The 20643-nt window shown below is 37.5% G+C and overlaps 1 protein-coding gene across 2 annotated transcripts in view; it reads right to left on the bottom strand.

The window, feature by feature from the left end:
* Positions 1-20643, bottom strand: part of EPB41L4A (erythrocyte membrane protein band 4.1 like 4A) — a 218612-nt gene that overhangs the window by 122450 nt on the left and 75519 nt on the right. For both annotated transcript variants that reach the window (XM_010971499.3, XM_010971500.3), the window contains exon 3: positions 3336-3440. In XM_010971499.3, the coding sequence (XP_010969801.1) occupies positions 3336-3440 (105 nt within the window). The remainder of the gene's footprint in view (positions 1-3335; positions 3441-20643) is intronic.

Below are 20643 nucleotides of genomic sequence, written 5' to 3'. Positions count from 1 at the left end.
GTTTGCTTATTAGAAAATGCCATTTAACTCCTCTCAACAAACTTAAATATACAAATTGCATAGAAAGAGAATTCTTTAGTGCCCTAAGAATGCAAAACCTTTTCATTTTATATGCCTTCAAGTCAGGGTATTATAGTGGTTGAAGGGTCTTAGAGACATGAAGACTTGGGTTTGAATTCTGGTCCTAATACTTGCTGGTTATGTGACCTTGGGGAAGTTGTGTCACCTTTTTAGCCTTTGTTTCTTCATCTCTGATGGCAGGGTAAACATATTTAACTTGTACAGTTCTGAGCATGTAATGAACACAAGGAAATGTTCACCAGTTCCTGACGCTGGTGATGACGATGGTGGTGGGTGATAGACACATCGAGATGGAAGCCTCTCGGTTACCTGGTTCTCCAGGACAGACAACCAGTTCCCTGCCCTGTGGGATCCACCTGTCCTAGGGACATGTTCATCAGGCACGATGCTCCCTAATTCTCTAGGGTAGCTGCTCATTGTCTCAGGCCACACGCACCAACTCTCCGAGGTGGGCATAAAGCCCTCCTTGACCCTTCCCCACCAGCTCTTCAGCCACTGCCAGTCTCACTCACGTGCTTATACTCAGACCACACCTGGCTGAGCAGTGGTGCTGCAGGCTGCTCCGTCTACCCCTGCCACCCCCAGCTAGAGTCCCAGCATGGCCCCAAGGCCTGATCCACTGCGAATGGAGGGAGGAGGATGGAGAGCTTTTCACGGGTGTAATCACGGCTTTTTCCCCCTACTTTAATCAAATTAATTTATTTCTGATAAATCAAGGTGTGATAGAATAAATACACAGCTATCTCTTGAATCTATGTCTTCTGACAGCCATTGCTTTTTTCTTTCCATCTTTCTTCCCTTTTATTCCCAGCTCCCTTTCCCACTTTCAATTTGCTTCATGAGTTGATCTAAGTGGTCCCCATTTAGGGCCTCAACGTCTTCTCTATGTAGATCTTCATTACACTAAAGATTGTTACACGGGCATTTCCCCCATTAAAATAAACTTTTGGGAGCAGAAAAAGAGCAAAGCAATAAACAAAACCCAATCTAATGGACAGTAACTCAGGCACATTCACAGAAATCATTCCTCTATCTTTAAAACAAAAAATTTTCACCATGTCCTGTGCTACTCTAACACAGGGCTGTTCTTAAATTCTCATTTACCTGAAATAACTATGAGATATGAAGGGCTGTTCCTACTAGTATAAAGAGTGGACAGGGAACTAGAAGTTAGCTTTATCAACGATTTCCTCAGAAACTTCAAGTTGGGAGGTTGCCCTTCTAGAGTGAAAAGGCTGTCTGCGCTTCTTCCTGAAGGAGATCCCAGGTTCTGCCTCAGTTCCCAAGAGAAGTGAATCAGGAATGGAATCATGTGTTCCTATCCCAAAACACTCTACCAGCTCTGCAGAAATGGTATGCTTTGATGAAATGGGGACCTAGAGGAAGGGTAAATTTTCATAACCTTATTCTTACCACTTCTAACAATTAAAAGGAAAATAAGACAAGCAGACAGTATATTTGAACAGGCAATGACTCACCCATGTTTACAAATCACCTCTATTTCATCTGTTTACCAGACAGAAAAAGTCAGGAGGCAAAAAAAAGTTTTTCATGTGATTTACACATCTGACATTTCTACCATACACACACACACACACACACACAATGACTTAACAGTTTTCTCCTTCTAATTGTGTAATTGATTTTCTCCTAAAACCTCTACTACACTGTCACAAATACCAACCCTCAGGAGTAAAGTTAACAGAAACAGAAGTTCTGTTCTTCTGAATAAGCCCTAGAAAACTCTGAATAAACTATTAATACCAACTGCTAATTTCTTTTGCAATGATACAAGCCATTGTTTGAAATTCTCTAGCTTTTCACATTTTCTTCTTTGGAATGTGAGGGAAAAAAAGACAGATAAGGTCTACATAATTTTAGCAAAACAGTCAATCTTTCCAGGCAAGGTCTGACATACTAGATAAGATCAGGAAACTGAATTTCCCTCTGCTAGGAAAAATGCTATTTCAAAAATATGAATGTAATGCAAGCTATCTTCTATAGCCTTCAATTTAATCTTTTGGTTTAGATTTACAGCTTTGCTATATTGACTAACGGCCTGTATGGGATAGAAATCAGTGAACTTCTGAATATGTCCATTCTCCTTCTTTGAAGTATGCATTAAGGACCACTGGCGTTTAGAAAGCCAGTCCTTCTTATGGAGAGCTAACCAACACATCCAATTTTTTATCCCCACTTTGTGAAATCCTTCTGGGATTACAGAACTAACTCAAGAAAAATCACAGGTTATCACCAACAACAGCATTCCATGTGCCCACCTCTTCTCATCCTAGCACATTCCTGGGAACAGGACAGAGGAACCCCACTCAGACAATCATGCCTCTCAATGAACAGACACCACATGACCCAGTGCAGGCTGAGAGAACTGAGGAAGGAGAGGAGGAAATCTATTTCAACAGGAGTATGAAAAATGAAAGGTAAGTAAAATAAGGTATTTTTTAAGGTAAGCACATAAACATTATAAGCATAATAAGACTGTCGATCTGAGGTGAAGATCCATTTTAGACTTTTAAAACAAAAGTCACATTAATGAATATACTTTCATCCCTCAAAATCATCACCTCCAAAGTCTTTCCTCTGTTCATCATCCAAGAGACAGCTTTTCAGCCTTAAAACCATATAGAATCTATACTAACCAATGTGGTGAGTTTCTTAGTAACTCTCTACCATCCAACCAGTCACGAAGATCTTAAGTTAAATCCTCATGAATAACTGACATCAGACACCAAAAGCTTGGTTACTTTTATTACTCTTATTCCATTAAGCTCATGAATGAAAACCTCTACTTATTTTATTTCGCAATTGCTCATCCAACTTCTAAAACTTAGATAAACACCTTTTTACACTGTATTTCTTCCCTTTAACCTTTTACTTTCTTAAAAAGCAGTAATACTATCCCTTCAAGAGAGTAGCCACTTGGCTCCTAACACACATTAAAAGGCTAATTCAGTCTTCCTAACAGCCCAAAGGGAAAGTACTCTCTGATTTGGTTGTAAAAACAAGCCATGTAAGCCATCTATAAAGAAATCTACACATATGTAAGAATCCTACAACTTTCAGACTTTTGACAGAAGTGGAAAAAAATGCAAAGAAGTCACCACTGGAAAACAAGTTTAAGTTCTTCAGTCATTTTCAGTTACAAAAACCTAACCACCAAAAACTCCATCAGGAAAAGCCAGAGATAGAACAGAATTTATAACCAAAACAATTTAATACAAAGTCATCGTACTCACCGTCTGATGGCTTCTGTCACAGTATCGCAGCCCAAAATAATCTATCTCCACAAGGTTGATGTGACGGAATACATGCTCAAGGACAACAGAACCTTTCGTTGACTTCTGCAAAAATAATGCACAATTTTTTTTTAAATAAGGTGTCTTGTCTTTCTCAGTGGGACACAGTCACAGTTCTCATCGTTTATTAGCTTCTTTCACCTCAGAACAATTTTATCAGCCCATGGTTCTCTCTTTACGTTTTGCCTCAATTACAAAGAAAGAGATTTAAATCTTAAGTAAATTGCTTTGGAAAACAATTTTTAAATTGCCATACATTGTAAAATAATATAAAGTTCTTTTCGTACAGGATTGTATATTATCTTAAGGACAAAACTATTATTTTAATAAAGAGTAACAGTCTAGGTGAAGTGCACCTAATAAATTCATCAAATTAACTTATTCTGGTTAACACCCCACAGTCCTTTCACTTTAAAAAGCAATTTTCACCTACATCATTACTCTCACAACTAATGTAGAAAATATATAAAATTAAAATTATAATAGCCAAAGCTTTAAATTTTTTAAATTTTCCTTAGTAAGGCTTTATGTTTTTTTAATTGAAATATAGTTGGCATACAATATTATATTAGTTTCAAGTGTACTACATAATGATTTGATGTTTGCATACATTATGAAATGAACACGATACACAGCTATTACATTACTGATCATATTCCTTGTGCTGTGGATTACATCCCTTTGATTATTTATTAAATAACTAGATATCTGTACCTCTTAATCCCTTCACGCATTTCTCCCCTTCCCTTCTGGCAACCATGCATTTATTCTCTATGTCTACAAGTCTTTTCATTTTCTCTTGTTAGTTTGCTCTGTTTTTCAGATTTCACAAGTATTTTTCTTTCCCTGTCTAACTCATTGCATTACTCATAATACACTCTAGATCCAACTATGTTGTCACAAATAGCAAGGCTTTTCTTTTTAATGGCTGACTAGTATTCTATTGTGTATATATACACACCACATACTTATCCATTCATCTACCAATGAACACTTACAGTACTCCTACATCTTGGCTATTGTAAATAATGCTGCAATGAACACTGGAGTGCATATATCTTTTCAAATTAGTGTTTTTGCTTTCTTCAGGTAAATATTCAGAAGTGAAATAGCTGGATTATATGACAGTACTACTTTTAACTTTTTGAGAAACCTCCATGCTGTTTTCCACAGTGTCTGCATCAATTTACATTCCTATCAACAATGTACTAGGGCTCTCTTTTCTCCACATTCTCGCCAACTCTTGTTATTTGTTGCCTTTTTGATGATAGCCATTCTGACAAGTGTGAGTTGGTATCTCACTGTGGCTTGAGTTAATGTTCCCTGATGATTAGTGATATAGAGCATCTGTTCATGTGTCTGTTGGATATCTGTATTTCTTCTTTAGAAAAATGTTCAAGTCCTATGCCCATTTTTAAATTGAGGTGTTTGTTTTTTTGGTGTGGAGTTGTATTAGCTTTTTTGTGTACTTTGGGTATTAATCCCTTATCAGATAATATTATCTGCAAATATCTTCCCATGCAGGAGCTGCCTTTTCATTTTTGTTAACAGTTTCCTTTCTGTGCAAAAGCTTTTTAGTTTGGTGTAGTCCCATTCATTTATTTTTGCCCTTGCCTGAAGAGACAGATCCAAAAATATTGCTAAGACCAAATGTCAAAGAGCCCATTGCCTATGCTTTCTCCTAAGACTTTCATGGTTTTAAATCTTACATGTAGGTCTTAAATTCATTCTGAGTTTATTTTTGTATATGGTGTGAGAAAGTAGTCCAGTCTGATTCTCTGCATGTGGCTGTCCAGTTTTCCCAACACTTTATTGAAGAGGCTGTCTTTTCTCCATTGTATATTTTCTTTCCTCCTCTGTCATAGATTAATTGTCCACGTAAGTGCGGATTCATTTCTGGGCCTTCTATTCTGTTCCATGGACCTATATGTCTGTTTTTGTGCCAGTTTTGATTACTGAAGCTTTGAATTATAGCTTGAAAGCAGAAGTGTGATACTTCTAGCTTTGTTTTCCTTTCTCAAGATTGCTTTGGATATTTAGGGTCTTTTATGTTCCCACACACATTTTAGAATTATTTGTTCTAGTTCTGTGAAAAATGCCATTGATAATTTGACAGAGATTGCCATCAATCTGCAGATTGCCTTGGGGAGTATGGTCATTTTAACCTTATTAATTCTTTCAATACAAGAGCATAGTGTATCTTTTCATTTGTGTCATTTTCAATGTCTCTCATCAGTGTTTTACAGTTTTCCAAGTACAAGTTACACCTCTTTGTTTAGGTTTATTTCTATTTTACTCTCTTTTATGTAATTGTAAATGGGATTTTTTCCTTAATTTTTCTTTCTGATAGTTCATTGTTAGTGTATAGAAATGTAACATATTTCTGTACGTTAATTTTGTATCTTTCAACCTAACTGAATTCATTTATTAGTTTCAGTAGATTTCTGATGGCATCTTTAGGATTTTCTATAAACAGTATCGTGTCATCTGCAAATAGTGATAGTTTTACTTGTTCCTTTCCAATTTGATTTCGTTTTCTTTCTTTTTCTTGTCTAATTGCTCTGGCAAGGAATTCCAACATAATATTCGGTAAAGTAGCAAAAGCAGGCATCCTTATCTTGTTTCTGATCTCAGAGGGAACATTTTCGGGTTTTTCCCTGTTGAGTATGATGTTGGCTGTAGGTCTGTCATAAATGGCCTTTACTACATTGAGATATGTTCTCTATACAGCCACTTTGGGGAGAGCTTTTTTTTTTTCTATCATAAATGGATATTGAATTTTGTCAAAAGCTTTTTCTGCATCTACTGAGATAATCATATGACTTTTAATCCTCAGTTTGTTAATATGGTATATTACACTAATTGATTTGCTGATACTGAACCATTCTTACATTCCTGGAATAAACCCCACTTGATCATGGTATATGATCCTTTTAATGTATTGTTGAATTTAGTTTGCTAGTATTTTATTGATGATTTTTATATCTATGTTCATCAGTATGTTGGCTTGTAATTCTTGGTTTTGGTGGGATCTTGGTCTGATTTTGTATCAGGATAATTCCACACTCATAGAATGAGCTTGGAAACATTCCCTTCTCTGCAATTTTTTGGAATAGTTTGAGAAAGACAGGTATAACTCTTGTTTAAATGTTTGGCAGAATTCACCTGTGAAGCCATCTGGTACTGGACTTTTTCAATTTCATCACTGGTAGTTGGTCTGTTCATATTTTCAATTTCTTCCCTATTCAGTGTAGAGAGATCGCATGTTTCCAGGAACTTAACCGTTTCTTCTAAGTTGCCCATTTTATTGGTGTATAGTTGCTTGTAGTAGTCTCTCATGATTCTTTGTATGTCTGCGGTATTGTTGTAACTTCTCTTTCATTTCTGGTTTTATTTCTCTGGCCTCTCTCTCTTTTTTTTTTTTTTTTTTTTCTTTAATTGATGAGTTGCCTAAAGGTTTTCAAAGAAACAGCACTTAGTTTCATTTATTTTTTTCTATTGTTCTTTCAGTCTCTATTTCACTTATTTCTGCTCTGGTCTTTATGATTTCTTTCCTTCTATTAACTTTGAGTTTTGTTTGTTCTTTTTCTAGTTCCTTTAGGTGTAAGATTAGATTGCTTGAGATTTTTCTTGTTTTCTGAGGTAGGCTTGTATTGCTATAAACTTCCTTCTTGGAATCGCTTATGCTACATCCCACAGATTTTGTTTCCATTTTCATTTCTCTCCAGATTTTTTGATTTCCTCTTTGATTTTTTTTCAGTGACCCATTGGTTGTTTAGTAACATATTGTTCAGCTTCCATGTCTTTATGTTTTTTGCAGTTTTCTTCATATAGTTGATTTCTAGTCTCATAAAAATGTAGTTGGAAAAGATGCTTAATATGATTTCAATCTTATTAAATTTAGAGACTTGTTTTGTATCCTAGCATGTGATCAGTCCTGGAGAATGTTCCATGTACATTTGAAAAGAATGTGTATTCTGCTGCTTTTGGATGTCATGTTCTCTATGTATCTATTAACTCCATCTGATGTAATGTGTTGTTTAAAGCCAGTATTTCCTTATTAATTTTCTGTCTGGATGATCTTTCCACTAATGTAAGTGGGGTATTAAAAGTTCCCTACTATTATTGTGTTACTGTCAATTTCCCCTTTATGTTTGTTAGACTCATGTGAGACTCTTGTAGGCAACATATACATGGGTTTCATTCTTTATCCATTCAGCCATTCTTTTGATTGGAGCATTTATATTTTGTATGCACTTACTGTCATCTTGTTAACAGTTCTCTGGTTTTTTGTAGTTCTCTTTAGTTCATTTCTTCTATGATAGTTTTTTGGTTTGTGCTTACCATAAAGTTCACATATAGTAACATATACATATATATATATATATGATTATTTTAAGGTGATGATCTCAAGTTTGAACACATTCTAACATATTTCCTCTACCCCCACCCCCACTGTTTACTTTTTTGACACTGTATTTTACATCTTTTTGTTTTGTGTATTCCTTAACTACCTTTCACAGACATAGATTATTTTACTACTTTTGTCTTTGTGATCAGTACCTTGAACTCTAACAGGTAGATTGCTTATCTCCACTTCATTTAGTTATTTTTCTCAGGCTTTGTCTTGTTCCTTATTTGGAACATATTCATCTCTCTCCTCATTTTGCCTAATTCTCTGTTTATTCCTATATATTAGGTAGGTCAATTACATTTCCCAATCTTGGAGAAGTGGCCTTATGTAGAGGACATCCTGTAGGGCCCAGTAGTACACTCCTCTCTAATCACCAGAACATTAAGCTATAGGGTTGCCTCATATGCATGCTCTGTGGGCCCTTCTGTTGTGGTGGGGCCAACTACCATGGGTGCATTGGTAGGCAAGACTGGCCTCCAGCCCAACTGTCAGCTAGGGGCTGCCTCGAGCTGTGGCTGCTAGCCCAATGCTGAGTGGGGTTGGGTCCTGGCATGGGTAGTTGTGCAGCCCTGGGGGTTATGAGACTAGTGCTGGTCTGCTGGTGGTCAAGTAAGCCTCTAGCACTAACAGACTAGAGGGAAAATTCCAAAATGTCCCTTGCCAGCTCCCATGTCTTCATGGTAAAACAAGCTGCTGTGGCATCTGTCTCACCAAAGGGAGTCCTTATTGCTTCCTGCCTCTCCAGGAGACTCCAAGATCAGCAAGGGGGTCTGATCCAGGATTTTTAAAAATTACTCTCTGGGCTGGAACTCAAGGCATATGAGGTTTTGTATGTGCCTTTAAGAGTAGAGTTTCTATTTCCTATAGCCCTCCAGCTCTCCTGTGCGTAAGCCCTGCTGGTCTTCAAAACCTGGCATTCTGGGGGCTTGTCTTCCCAACCCAGGGCCCTTGGGTAGGGTAGCCCAACATGGGGCTTGGACCCCTTGCTCTTTAGGGAGAACTTCTGCAATTGGATAATCTGCTTACTTGTAGGTCACCTTCCCAGGGTTGTGGGTCCTGACTGTGTTGACTCTCCACCCCTCCTACCCATCTCATTGTCGTACCTTCTTTATATCTTTAGTTGTAGAAAATCTTTTTTCAAGTCTTCAAGTTGTTCTCATAGACAGTTACTCTGTAAATAGTTGTAATTTTGATGTGCTCTGGGAGGAGTGAGCCCAGGGTCATCCTATTTCACCATCTTGGCCACCTCTCATCAAAGCTTTTATTTTCAATCCTTAACTAACAAGCCCATAGATTAAAGTCACCAAAGTTAATGTTCTGAAAAGCCCTTTTGAAGATATTTGACTTTATCTATTTCACATAAGCACAGGCATAAAGAATACATTTTGTTGTCTGCTTTGTAAATGCTGACACCCATCTAAAAGACCTAATCTCTCTTCTCCCCTTTGCACTACATACAGATTCTTTAACTTAAGACCATCATCTAATATATTAAATGCTGTTCACACATAAGATAAACATTTAATCAGCAAACATTACTCCACATACACATTAATCTTGAAAAGAATCCATTTTGATGGCATATGCACAGATTCAGACTTTTCCTTTTTTTTTGTCCCATCATTGACTGGTATGACAGGGTGGAAAAAGAAATTCCCAAAATGTAACACATTTTGTTCATGAGGTAAGGCTTTGTTCAGCTGCATTTTCCTCAGAGAATTACCATTACACACTTACTCATATATGGGGAGACTACTATGCTGTTTTTAGAAAATGGATTGCAACACAAGGGAAACGGTTTTGATTAAATAAAATGGGTGGTAAGAGGTGATAAAAGCACACACTGGGAGAAGACAGTTCTTGTTACAAATCCCACAAGTATTTTGTTTTCCTCTAAATTACCTTGGTTAAAATTAATTGGCCCTCTTTTCAAAATCCATTAGATAATTTATACACAAAAAGCCCTTCTATGATGGGATCTTTAGATTGTTAGACATTTTCTGTTACATTAACAATGCCACATCCAGAAAATGCCTCCATGTGCTCATGTACCTAGGTCTTTACCCAAGGTAAAAATCTGTTAGTGAAATTACTCATTTGAAGGACAAGCCTACTTAAAATTACAATGGGCACTGCCAAAAAGACCATTACACTTCATTCAATGAGAGGACATGTCCCCATACCCTTGCCAACATCTGGATTGAGCAAAATTTTTCCAATCTGACTGAGCAAAAAAGGGGGGGGGGTGTTACTTTGACTTGCATTTTCCCAACACTAATAAAAATGCTCTATCATGTGCTTACTAACCAATTACATTTCCTAGCACTTTGGTTATTGATTCTCTAACCCAAAGTTTATAAACAAATTGTCTTAAATACTTCTAATACTTGTACAATTTCAGTAGTATATTTAGCTCTTCACTCCATCTGGAAACAATTTTGTGCGTCAGGTAAGGGCCTAAATTTATTGCCAAATGGATAGACAATTGCACCATCATTTACCAAAAAGGCCATCATTTCTCTTTTGATTGAAGCAACTTTACCATCTATTAAATGAATCCTCATTCTATGCTGTGGATTATTCCTTGACTAATCCTCCAAGATTTCAATAAATTTGGTTTAATTTGTTGATATCCATCATTCTCCTTCAAATCTGTCTCTGCCAATTTTACATTTTTCTCTGCTAGAGAATGAGCTTACCAATTTAATAAACAATTCTGTTCAGAATTTGATTGGAATTAAACTAAACTATAAGACTGGATGACTTGGGAGGTAATGAAATGAAATTTACAAAGTGAAACCTATATGGTGTTTTTTTATATCCTTTAAGGAAATTTTATATTTTTTTCACGTAGGTTTTACTAAATTCTACTAAGGTTTTGTGGCTGGCAGAATTTACAAAATGACCCGCCCTGCCCCACCTCACCTTCCCACAAAAGGGCCTGTTTTAATCCTTGTAATCAGTAAGTACGATGAAGTATCAATCCTCTAATTGTGCTATATGCCCTTAAAACAGGAAGATTCTTGGAGTGGCTCTGACTGAGTCACTTGGGACCTTACAAGCAAAGTACTTCCTACAGCAAAAAAAGAAGCCAAAATGGAGGTCAAAGTTATTTAAAGCATGAGAACAACTCCAAAGGTACTTGCCACTTGAAAGGTGGAGGGGTCTGAGAAAGCATGCTAACAGCATTAAGGAGCTGAGAGTAAGCCCCAGTTGACAGCCAATAAGGAAATGGGAACCTCAAGCCTACAAGAACTGGATTTTGCTAACAACCTGACAGAGTCTAAAGTGGATTCTTCCCACAGCCTTCAGTTAAGAGACCAGCTAACCAGCACCTTCTTTTCAGCCTTGTGAGCTTAAGCAGAGAACCCAGTCATACTATCTAGGACTTCAGACCTTCAGATTGGTGAGATAACAAGTAGGAATATGTTTAAACCACTGACTTGTGGTAATTTGTTCTGCAGCAATAGAAAATTAATACAGGCTTATTCTCAGCTATTTTATAGGTTTACTATACTTTCTGACTGTCTATTGCTAATATATTAGAAAGCAACTGATTTTTCTACATTGCTCTATTTCCCAAGCATCTTGCTAAAACCCTTTTTAGTGAAAATAATTTGTCCATGGAATCTTTTCAGATAACCACATTTTCTACAAATAAATGTTCTAGTTCTTCATTTTCAAAAGACCTCCTCCATATTTACTTCTCTTTTCTTACTACACTGGCTAGGACCTCATCCAAAGATGACTAGTAGTTGTGAGAACATTCATTCTTATCTTCTTCCTGATTTTAATGGAATTGCTTCTGAAATCTCACCACCAAGTATAACGGTTGCTATATGCCCTTGTATATACCCCTTAACAAATAGAAGGTTCCCTTTATACCTGTTTTGGAGGTTTCATTTGCTTGGTTTCATTCTCTTTTGATTTTTTTTCTTGCACATTATCAAAACACATTCTGGAATTTTCTTTTTTAATTTTTATTTTATTTCATTTTTATGGAAGTATAGTTGATACACAATGTTGTGTTAATTTCTGGTGTACAACAAAGTGATGTGGTTATATATGTGTGTGTGTATATTCTTTTTCATACTCTTTTTCATTATAGGCCATTACAAGGTATTGAGTATAGATTCCTGTGCTATATGGTAGGACCTTGTTATTTATCTATTTTATATATAGTAGTTAGCATCTACAAATCCCGAACTCCCATTTTATCCCACTCCACCCCTTTCCCCCCGTAACCAAAAGTTTGTTTTCTATGTCTGTGAGTCTGCCTCTGGTTTCTAATGTAAATAAGCTCATTTGTGTCTTTTTTTTTTTTTAATTCCACATACATGTGATATCATATGGTATTTTTCTTTCTCTTTCTGGCTTACTTCACTTAGTATGACAATCTCCAAGTCCATCCATGCTGCTGCAAGTGGCATTATTTTAATTAGGTTTCATTTGTTTATTTTTGCCTTTATTTCTATTGCCTTGGTAAACTGTCCTAGGAGAACACTGCTATGATTTATATCAGAGAATGTTTCGCCTATGTTCTCTTCTAGGATGTTTATGCCTTATGTTTAAGCATTTAAGCCATTTTCAGTTTACTTATGTGTATGGTGTGAGGGAGTGTTCTAACTTCACTGATTTACATGCAGCTGTCCAGCTTTCTCAACACTACTTGTGGAAGAGAATTTCTTTTCTTCATTGTATATTATTGCCTCCTTTGTCAAAGATTAGTTGACTATAGGTGTGTGGATTTATTTCTGGGCTCTATTCTGTCCCAGTGATCCATTTCATGTCTGTTTTTGTGCCAATACCATGCTGTTTTGATTACTGTAGCTCTGTAGTATTGTCTGAAGGCTGGGAGGTGAAAGAGTTATACACAGCGAACCATAAAACATTGGTTAAGGAAATTAAAGATGCTTTAAAGAAATGCAAAGAGATCCCATGCTCTGGATTTGAACAATTAACATTGTTAAAAATGGCCATACTACCCAAAGCAATCTACAGATTTAATGCCATCCCTGTCAAATTACCCAGGCCATTTTTCACAGAAGGAGAGCAAATAATCTTCAAATCTATATGGAATCACAAAAGACCCAGAATTGCCAAAGGATTTCTCTTTCTATTTTTAATCAACAGGTGATAATTCTATCAACTTATAGAAATCTGAAAAAAACTGTATGATTTTTGTCCTTTCATCTATGAGTTACCTTCAAAGAATTTCTGATGTTAAATATTCTTAGTAGAGTAGTTTCCATTTTAGATCTTTTGTTCTGGGTATACAATATCAAGCCCCTTTCCCCTTTGGAGAGAATCCCCCACTATGGGAATTTTGGTGGAGGCTGGAACCAGACTACCCTAACACCTGGCACCTGGGCCATCGCACATGACCTGGTTTCAGTTACAGACTTTCATTTCTGAGCAAGTGATGCAAAGATGAAGGAAGAGTTGAGAATTCACTTATAGCAGTGGCTCCCAGTGGTAGAGTACCCTACAGCAGAGGCATCCAGAGATGGAATCAGTTCTGACAAGGAATAATGGTGACTGATTCCTGAGCCAGGTTTCCCAGCATTCTTGAAGTACCACTAAATAGGAGCAGCCAGGCAATCTACCAGCCAGCCTCCTTTCCCTCTGCCCCATGAAACCAGTGAATATATATGTTTGGGCCCAAGAGCCATGCCAGGGCTCCAGGGAAAAATCCTGGGTAAAAGTATAGAACATCAGGTCCAACGATGTACTAAAAACATTATCATGAATACGAACAGTTGATCATAGGAATGTGAGTGCATCAGGCAGAATTCTTGGTTGCAAACATTAACAGCTGACTCTAGCTAAGTAAGGAATTTACTGGAAATTATGAAAGAAATTTACTGGAAAGACACTAAGAGAATTGCAGGCTCTACTGATATCACCCTGGTGGTTGCTCAGAACTTTTTCTTAATCCTCATACCCTTGGCCACTGAACTTGGTGCGACCCTAAACCCATCACAATCTCTTTCTGTTGTTCTCCTGCCCATGTTTTAGGCTACAGTTTTCAACTTCAATTGTTTTATATTTGCCTTTTGCCTCAGGAATTCTTTAAAGAATTTCTGGTAGACTAAGATCAGCTTATTTTCCAGGTGGCTATGGAAAACACGTATATATCTTTCTTATTCAAAATATTTCTGGAAGGCTGGTATACAAGTTAGTGTTCCACCTGGATCTAATCTCTCCTCCAGGTCCAGTCTCCTGTGCAGGCACAGATGAGAACAAGCAGAGCCACACCACTCCACCCACTTTTTCTTTCCCAAGCAGACAGGGAAGTGCTTCATGAACAAAAGAAGAATGAATTATGCTTGAAATTACAGCACTGAAATGGGACCTTTTTTTTAAAAATATACATATAAATCAAGGCTGTCTTTATACAAAAATATTTTATGCCTCTATTTCCACAAGAAATGTTACCTTTTTCATACATATCATCTATTCATAAAGCATAAAAAAGATATAATGCCCTACTAATGAGGAAAATACAAAAAAGCAAGCTTGGAAAACTAGCTTAGCACTTTGGAAAGTATATGCAGACTGCAAAAATTTCATGCAGAAATTACCATTTCCAAAACTATCATTCCAAAAATACCAGAACACAGTCTGTTGATCCTCTGTGACAGTTTTCCATTTATATAGAATCTGGTGCCCAGAATACTTCACAAATATTATCATTTAGCATATGCTATCCTCTGCAAAGAAACCACAAGGAAAACACGCAGTGTTTTGCAATGAATCGAGAGCTGACCTAAAAAAAAAACATGATATTTCATGATTCCCTCTACAGCTTTCTGTACATTACAGGTGTGTCTGCACACGCATCTGGAGTAGAGCCAGGTGAACCTTAGAAATACTGTATTTCTGTCACTACTTCAAGCAAACATGTACATGAGAACCTCTTAACTTCTCATCTGTCATACTGTAATATGACAAGACTCAGGAAGCTTGGATGCCAGCAGTACATTAGCTATGGGGGTGGGGGTGACACCAAGCTCACATTTCTGCCTGTCCTGCACTAACTGCCCCCTTCCAGTCTCCCTTCCGCCATTTGTATTCCAATGTGATGCCTTGTGCTTTTACACTATGGATAACTCCGTTCTTCTCATGGGTTCTCCACGGAGATTGCCTGTGGGCTATATTTTGCAGTTCAGGTTGAAAGTCTTCAGGTTCCCAAGAAATTATCCTTGAATAAAAAAATTAAAAACAGATAGAGACCTGACATGGGAGCCAAAGAACAAACTAGAAATACACTGGGCAAGGAATCCAGGCCAGTCCAGGATTTATTACTAGAAAAGGACAAGTAAGTATCATCAAAGATGTTATGAAAGAAACATGATTTCATTCATTCAAATGTTCAGTGAGTACATATTACATGTCAGCAGATGATTAATCCCTAGAAACTGGAAAAAGTACACTAATAAAAATGCTAAAGAGTCAGACACACCTAGAATATAATACAGAGAACCTTGACAGACGAAGCAGTTGACTGGCCTGCCAGAACCACGGGAAGCCATGAGGCTATGGAGCGATAAGAAACTTCTAAAATGTGAGACAGGGAAAGACTCAGTTTTCATCATTGGCTTTTATGTACATCTGTTGAGTTACCATGCACATGTCTTACTTACATAAAAAAATTTCTTTAAAGAAAAAAATATGCCAAGTAGAAACTGGTCACTATTTTTTTTTTGTTCACAGAGATAGTTGTTACATGGATTTGGCTCATGTGCTATGAGGTATTAAGTAAAGAAAACACAGAGAAAAAAAGCACTATGGTGGTGAGCTATCAATGTGCTAACCACATTTACACCAACAATTCATGCTCCCATTCCCCTAAAACAGTGACTTTAAGACTTTTTAATCTGAATTCTTCCCAAGTCCTTCAAGCAGGCGGACCTAGCAATTCCAGGCTTTATAGACAAATGTGGAGGCTACGTGCCCCCAGGCCTTACACCGCTGAGACATGGGCTTCAATTACAGGTGAGACAGTTCCTTTCACTTAAAGTTTAAGTAAACTTGTTTCTTAACTTTACTTCTTTCAGTATTTGGCAAAGGAAACTCATGAAGGTGATGGTATTTAGCACCATTCCAATTCTTTCTGACCATTTCTAGAAGAAATCTCTGTGAAAATGAGAAAACCATCAAGATGCTATAAAGTAAGATACAACTATGACCTGGCTACCTGCCCAAGGATTTTCTAAAAAATGAGCAAATTAAATATTGTCATAGACACATAATGAATGTCCATTAATGAGACTTTTGAGAGAATGAGTTGAGCGCCAACACAAATAACAGAAAAAGAATTCATAAGGTCTCCTCACATCTTGGCTTGTCTGTACTGTTCTCTTTGGGTGGAGTATCTTCCCTCCTCTCTGTCTCGTCAAAACCCCGTTTATCCTTCAGGACCCAGTGCAAATTCCACCTTCTCCAGAAAGCCTGTCTTACCCGCTCAATCTCATTGTGACCGTGGCCTCCACTGAACCTACATAGTGTCTTATTTTTTGCCCATCTCAGACATATTCTACTCTGCCTTTATTAAAGCCAATTTATTGGTCTCCTAACTTTGCCACCAATATTTAGACATTTTGAAAGCAGGTGCTGAGCATTACACACCACCTGCTGTCCATGCAGTCTGATAATCCCCACACAGTACAATCTCCCTAAAAGATCACTGAATAAATACTATGGGCCAACAAGCAAGGAAGAGAAAGACACAGTATTGGAAATATGGTGGCCTATGAATTAAACCTCTCTTTTTGTCTCTCAATGAAGATTTCCACTTTTCATGATCAATCAAACCTTGAGAACAAGAAAGACAGATGGATTCAATTATCCTGCCTGACCCCAGTATATCAACTGATTCAAAGATACTTCTAATTTAAAAAACAGGGGGAGGGTATAGCTCAGTGGTAGAGTTCATGCTTAGCATGCACGAGGTCCTGGGCTCAATCCCCAGTACCTCCATTAAATAATTAATTAATTAAAAAAATAAAAACCATACATTGTTTCAGTGTTAATATAATTTCAAAAGACTGCATGGGGGCAGAGTATAGTTCAGGTAGTAGAGCGCATGCTCAGCAAACACAAGGTCCTGGGTTCAATCCCCAGTGCCTCTCCCAAAAAAAAAACCCTAACTACCTCCCTCTCCCACCAAAAAACAAAAAACAAAACAAACAAACAAACAAACAAAAAGACTGCATAGACTCTGAAGGTGGTATAAGAATAAGTACCTTACATTTGAAATTTGTAAGATACAAAAAATATTAAGGGGCCTGATATTCAATTTTTAGATATAAAATGTAAAGATACACAGCTTTCTTTATGCAATAAAATAAATCTGACAGGAATTTGGTTTTCCGTCATCAGGAAAACAGAGAAGATTGGATATGAGTCAGTTAAGAAGAAAATAAAGAAATGAAGTATCTGGCTTTCTATAATTCCATTCAGAAAGACTTCATTTAAATGTTACAATTTATTAATTTACTTTTCAAATGAGAGTTAACAAATGCCTGTGACATAATTCTGGATGGTAAATTATATGCCACTTAAATCTCAGCAAATAGAGATAGATTACTTTCATTACTGACACACTAGCAACATTCTGGAAAGAACAGAGCTACAAGAGGTTTATAATCCCAGAGAAAGACTCCCAGGCAGGACAAGTTTATTTGAAAATACCATCAGTGAAGCTTTCAACCAGAACAAAGAATTCTTCAAATGAGTAATAACACCTCTGCAGATTAACATGACATTACAAACCAGAAAGGCAGGTTTTTTACCAGCTGCACAGAATGATAACTATTACATTCTAGACAAACAGCTTACACCTTCACAAAAGGGAAATGAGTCCTTCAAAAATTTCTTTAATGTTACGCACATACAAATTCACTGTATTTTTGACGTTATAGATTTCAAGTTGTCTGGGAGAACAAAAATCATGTTAAATTTTTGTAGCTCACGCCTATTAGGAATCAGGTAAAGTAGGGACATGGAAGAGACATTCCTCAGGCACCAATGGTAACCACTTCCCAGACCAAGTATTGTTAACCACCATCTGATGGCTTTTGACTAAGAGTTACCTTCACCCTAGGTGAAGGAATTTGTAAAGAAAGCCTTCACTTAGTCATTTAAAAAACATATAAAATGTTTTTTTTCCAAGGTGCTACCTATAGTTTTTATACCTAAAAGCTTGTTCCCACCAATAAACTTCTTTCACACTTTCATCTAATGTTTCTGCTATCTACTGCTGTGTAACAAATCACCTCCAAGCTTAGTGGCTTAAAGCCACCACCACAATTTGCTCATTATCCTGCAATTTGGGCAGAGCTCAGAAGGGACGACTAGTGTCTGCCCTGTCTGATGTTGGCTGGAGAGGTTCCTGGAGGCTCGAGCACCCAAGATGACTTCATTCAATAGTGACATCTCCCCCCAGGTGATTGGAATAGCTGGGGACTGGCGGGGCTTCCTTCCTCCTCCAAGCCTGTCTCCCAGCAGGGTAGTCTGACTTCATTACACGGTGACTGAGGGCTCTGAGAGAGCAAGAGAAGACGATGCCCAGTTTCTCAAGGCCCACCCAGCACAGCCTCACTCTTGCTACACTCTGTTGGTCAAAGTCAGACACAGGGCCAGCCAGATGGGAAGGGAAGGGAAACAGACCTCATCTCTGGAAAGGAGGGATGACATGAAGGTATAGGGAGTGACTGCAACAATTGTTGGTGGTCATCCTCATAGACAATCTACCATATCTCACTTCCTGATTTCTCTCTATACCTGTTATATTCTTTATTTTCCCCTACTCAACTCATCTTCACTGTAATTTTTCAAATTACAGGCATACGTCTTTACTGTACTTTGCTTTACTGTGCTTTGCAGATACTGAAGTTTTGGGGGGGTCGGTTTTTTTTTTTTTTAACAATTTAGAGGTTTGTGGGAACCCTGCAATGAGCAAGTTTATTGGTGCCATTTTTCCAACAGCATTTGCTCACTTCATGCCTCTGGTCACATTTTGTTAATTCTCATAATATTTCAAACTTTTGCATTATTATTATATTTGTTATGGTGATCTGTGTGATATTACTATTGCAAAAAGATCAGGACTTCCTGAAGGCTGGGATGATCATTAGCATTTTTCAGCAATAAAGAATTTTTTAATTAAGGGATATACTTTTTTAAGACATTATGCTAGACTACAGAATAATGTACATATAACTTTAAATAATTTTTAATAGAGGTACTAGAGATTAAACCCAGGACCTCGTGCAGGCTAAGCATGTGCTCTACCACTGAGCTATAGCTTCCTAAATTTTTTATGATTTCTATATGCACTGGGAAATGAAAAAATTTATGTGACTCAGTTTATTGTAATATTCGCTTTGTTGCAGTGGTCTGGAACCAAACCCACAATACCTCCGAGGTGTGCCTGTATATGTCTGGAAAGAGCAGATCGCTCTTCTTCCACCAGTTTCAAATACATCATGTAACAACTGGTGTGACTTGTACAGGACACCAAACTCTTCTTTTAATTTACTATGCTGTCCCTTTCTTTGTAACTGAGCTCTGACGTCCTTCTTTCTCTCCCTCTCCTCCTGAATAATTGAAACATTCCACTGAAAAGCCACTAGGGTCCCTTCCTCTTCCTCAACACTTGTTAGAGACAGACAGCAGGTTCAGGGCTGAGCAAGGTAGTTACCTGGTGGGGGTGGGGTTGAGCCAAACAGTGGTCTGGGAAGGATGGCCACCAAGGAAGGCAACAGCCAGAGTTGGGAGACTGGTTACACACACAGGAATTAAGCAGTAAGTAAACAGACTGCGAATAATAGGAGCCAGGTTTCTTCTGTTAGAGAATGGTGTTACAAAAACGTAAAACAATAAAGGACCCTACGGACATGGAGGCAACATGACTTAACAGGTTCACATAAATATAGGGGTGTGTGTGTGTAAACACACCCCAGTCCTCTAGATCTGCCACTGAGACGGATGGGAGCAGTGACACCTGTATAGCAATGATCAACCTGGTGCCTAGATCTTTGGTTTCTCAGTTATCATTCTCTACTCCTTAGAAAACAGACTGATTCAAGGCTGAGACTGGGAAGTAAAAGGCCTGAAATGATTTCTTTATACCGAAAAGGAAAAGAATGCTCAAAGAATGAAGGAGACCTTTCAAAAGAATAGAGGAGTTAGCTTGAAGGGACTCCTACTGGTCCAATCTGGGACACTTTGAGCATCAATATAAGTGAAAATAACAGGTTATAATTCCTTGAGAGGAATCCTTGAGTGCACATAAATATAAATATACAAATGAATAAACAGAAGAGAAAGCACTTCTTTATAATAAAATGCCAACTAATAAATGCAGAAGGAATAACAGAAATTAGAAAATGACCATCATAGTTGTAACTTATTCAGTCAAGAATCATCAGTGATGCTAAAATGAGTGGGTGAAAAGTCAGAGGAAAAATGGGATATTTCACAAGGTCTCAAAGTGTCTCCCTACAAAATGCTTACTACAAAGGATAAAAGAGAAACTTTACAGTGAATAGAACCTGACAGTCTTTACCTTAATCAAACCAGCAAAGTTAATTTCAACAGTAGTGGGACAAACCGATACCATGTACCACCTGACAGGAGGCAACAAATACAATACCACTTCTGTGTTTTTCCTGCCAAAGACACTCAGCCTGAATTTAATACTGAGGAAACATCAGACAAGCCCAAATTGAAGGACACTGTACAAAATACTTCACCTAGTCATGAAATTACTGAATAACCATTCCAGAATGAAGAAGACAAACATCTTAACAAAATGCCATGAATAAT

Source organism: Camelus bactrianus, chromosome 3, assembly GCF_048773025.1.
Source record: "Camelus bactrianus isolate YW-2024 breed Bactrian camel chromosome 3, ASM4877302v1, whole genome shotgun sequence".
Taxonomy (NCBI): Eukaryota; Metazoa; Chordata; class Mammalia; order Artiodactyla; family Camelidae; genus Camelus; species Camelus bactrianus.
The sequence above is the reverse complement of the archived record's forward strand: the minus strand, read 5'-3'. Positions and strand labels throughout refer to the sequence as shown.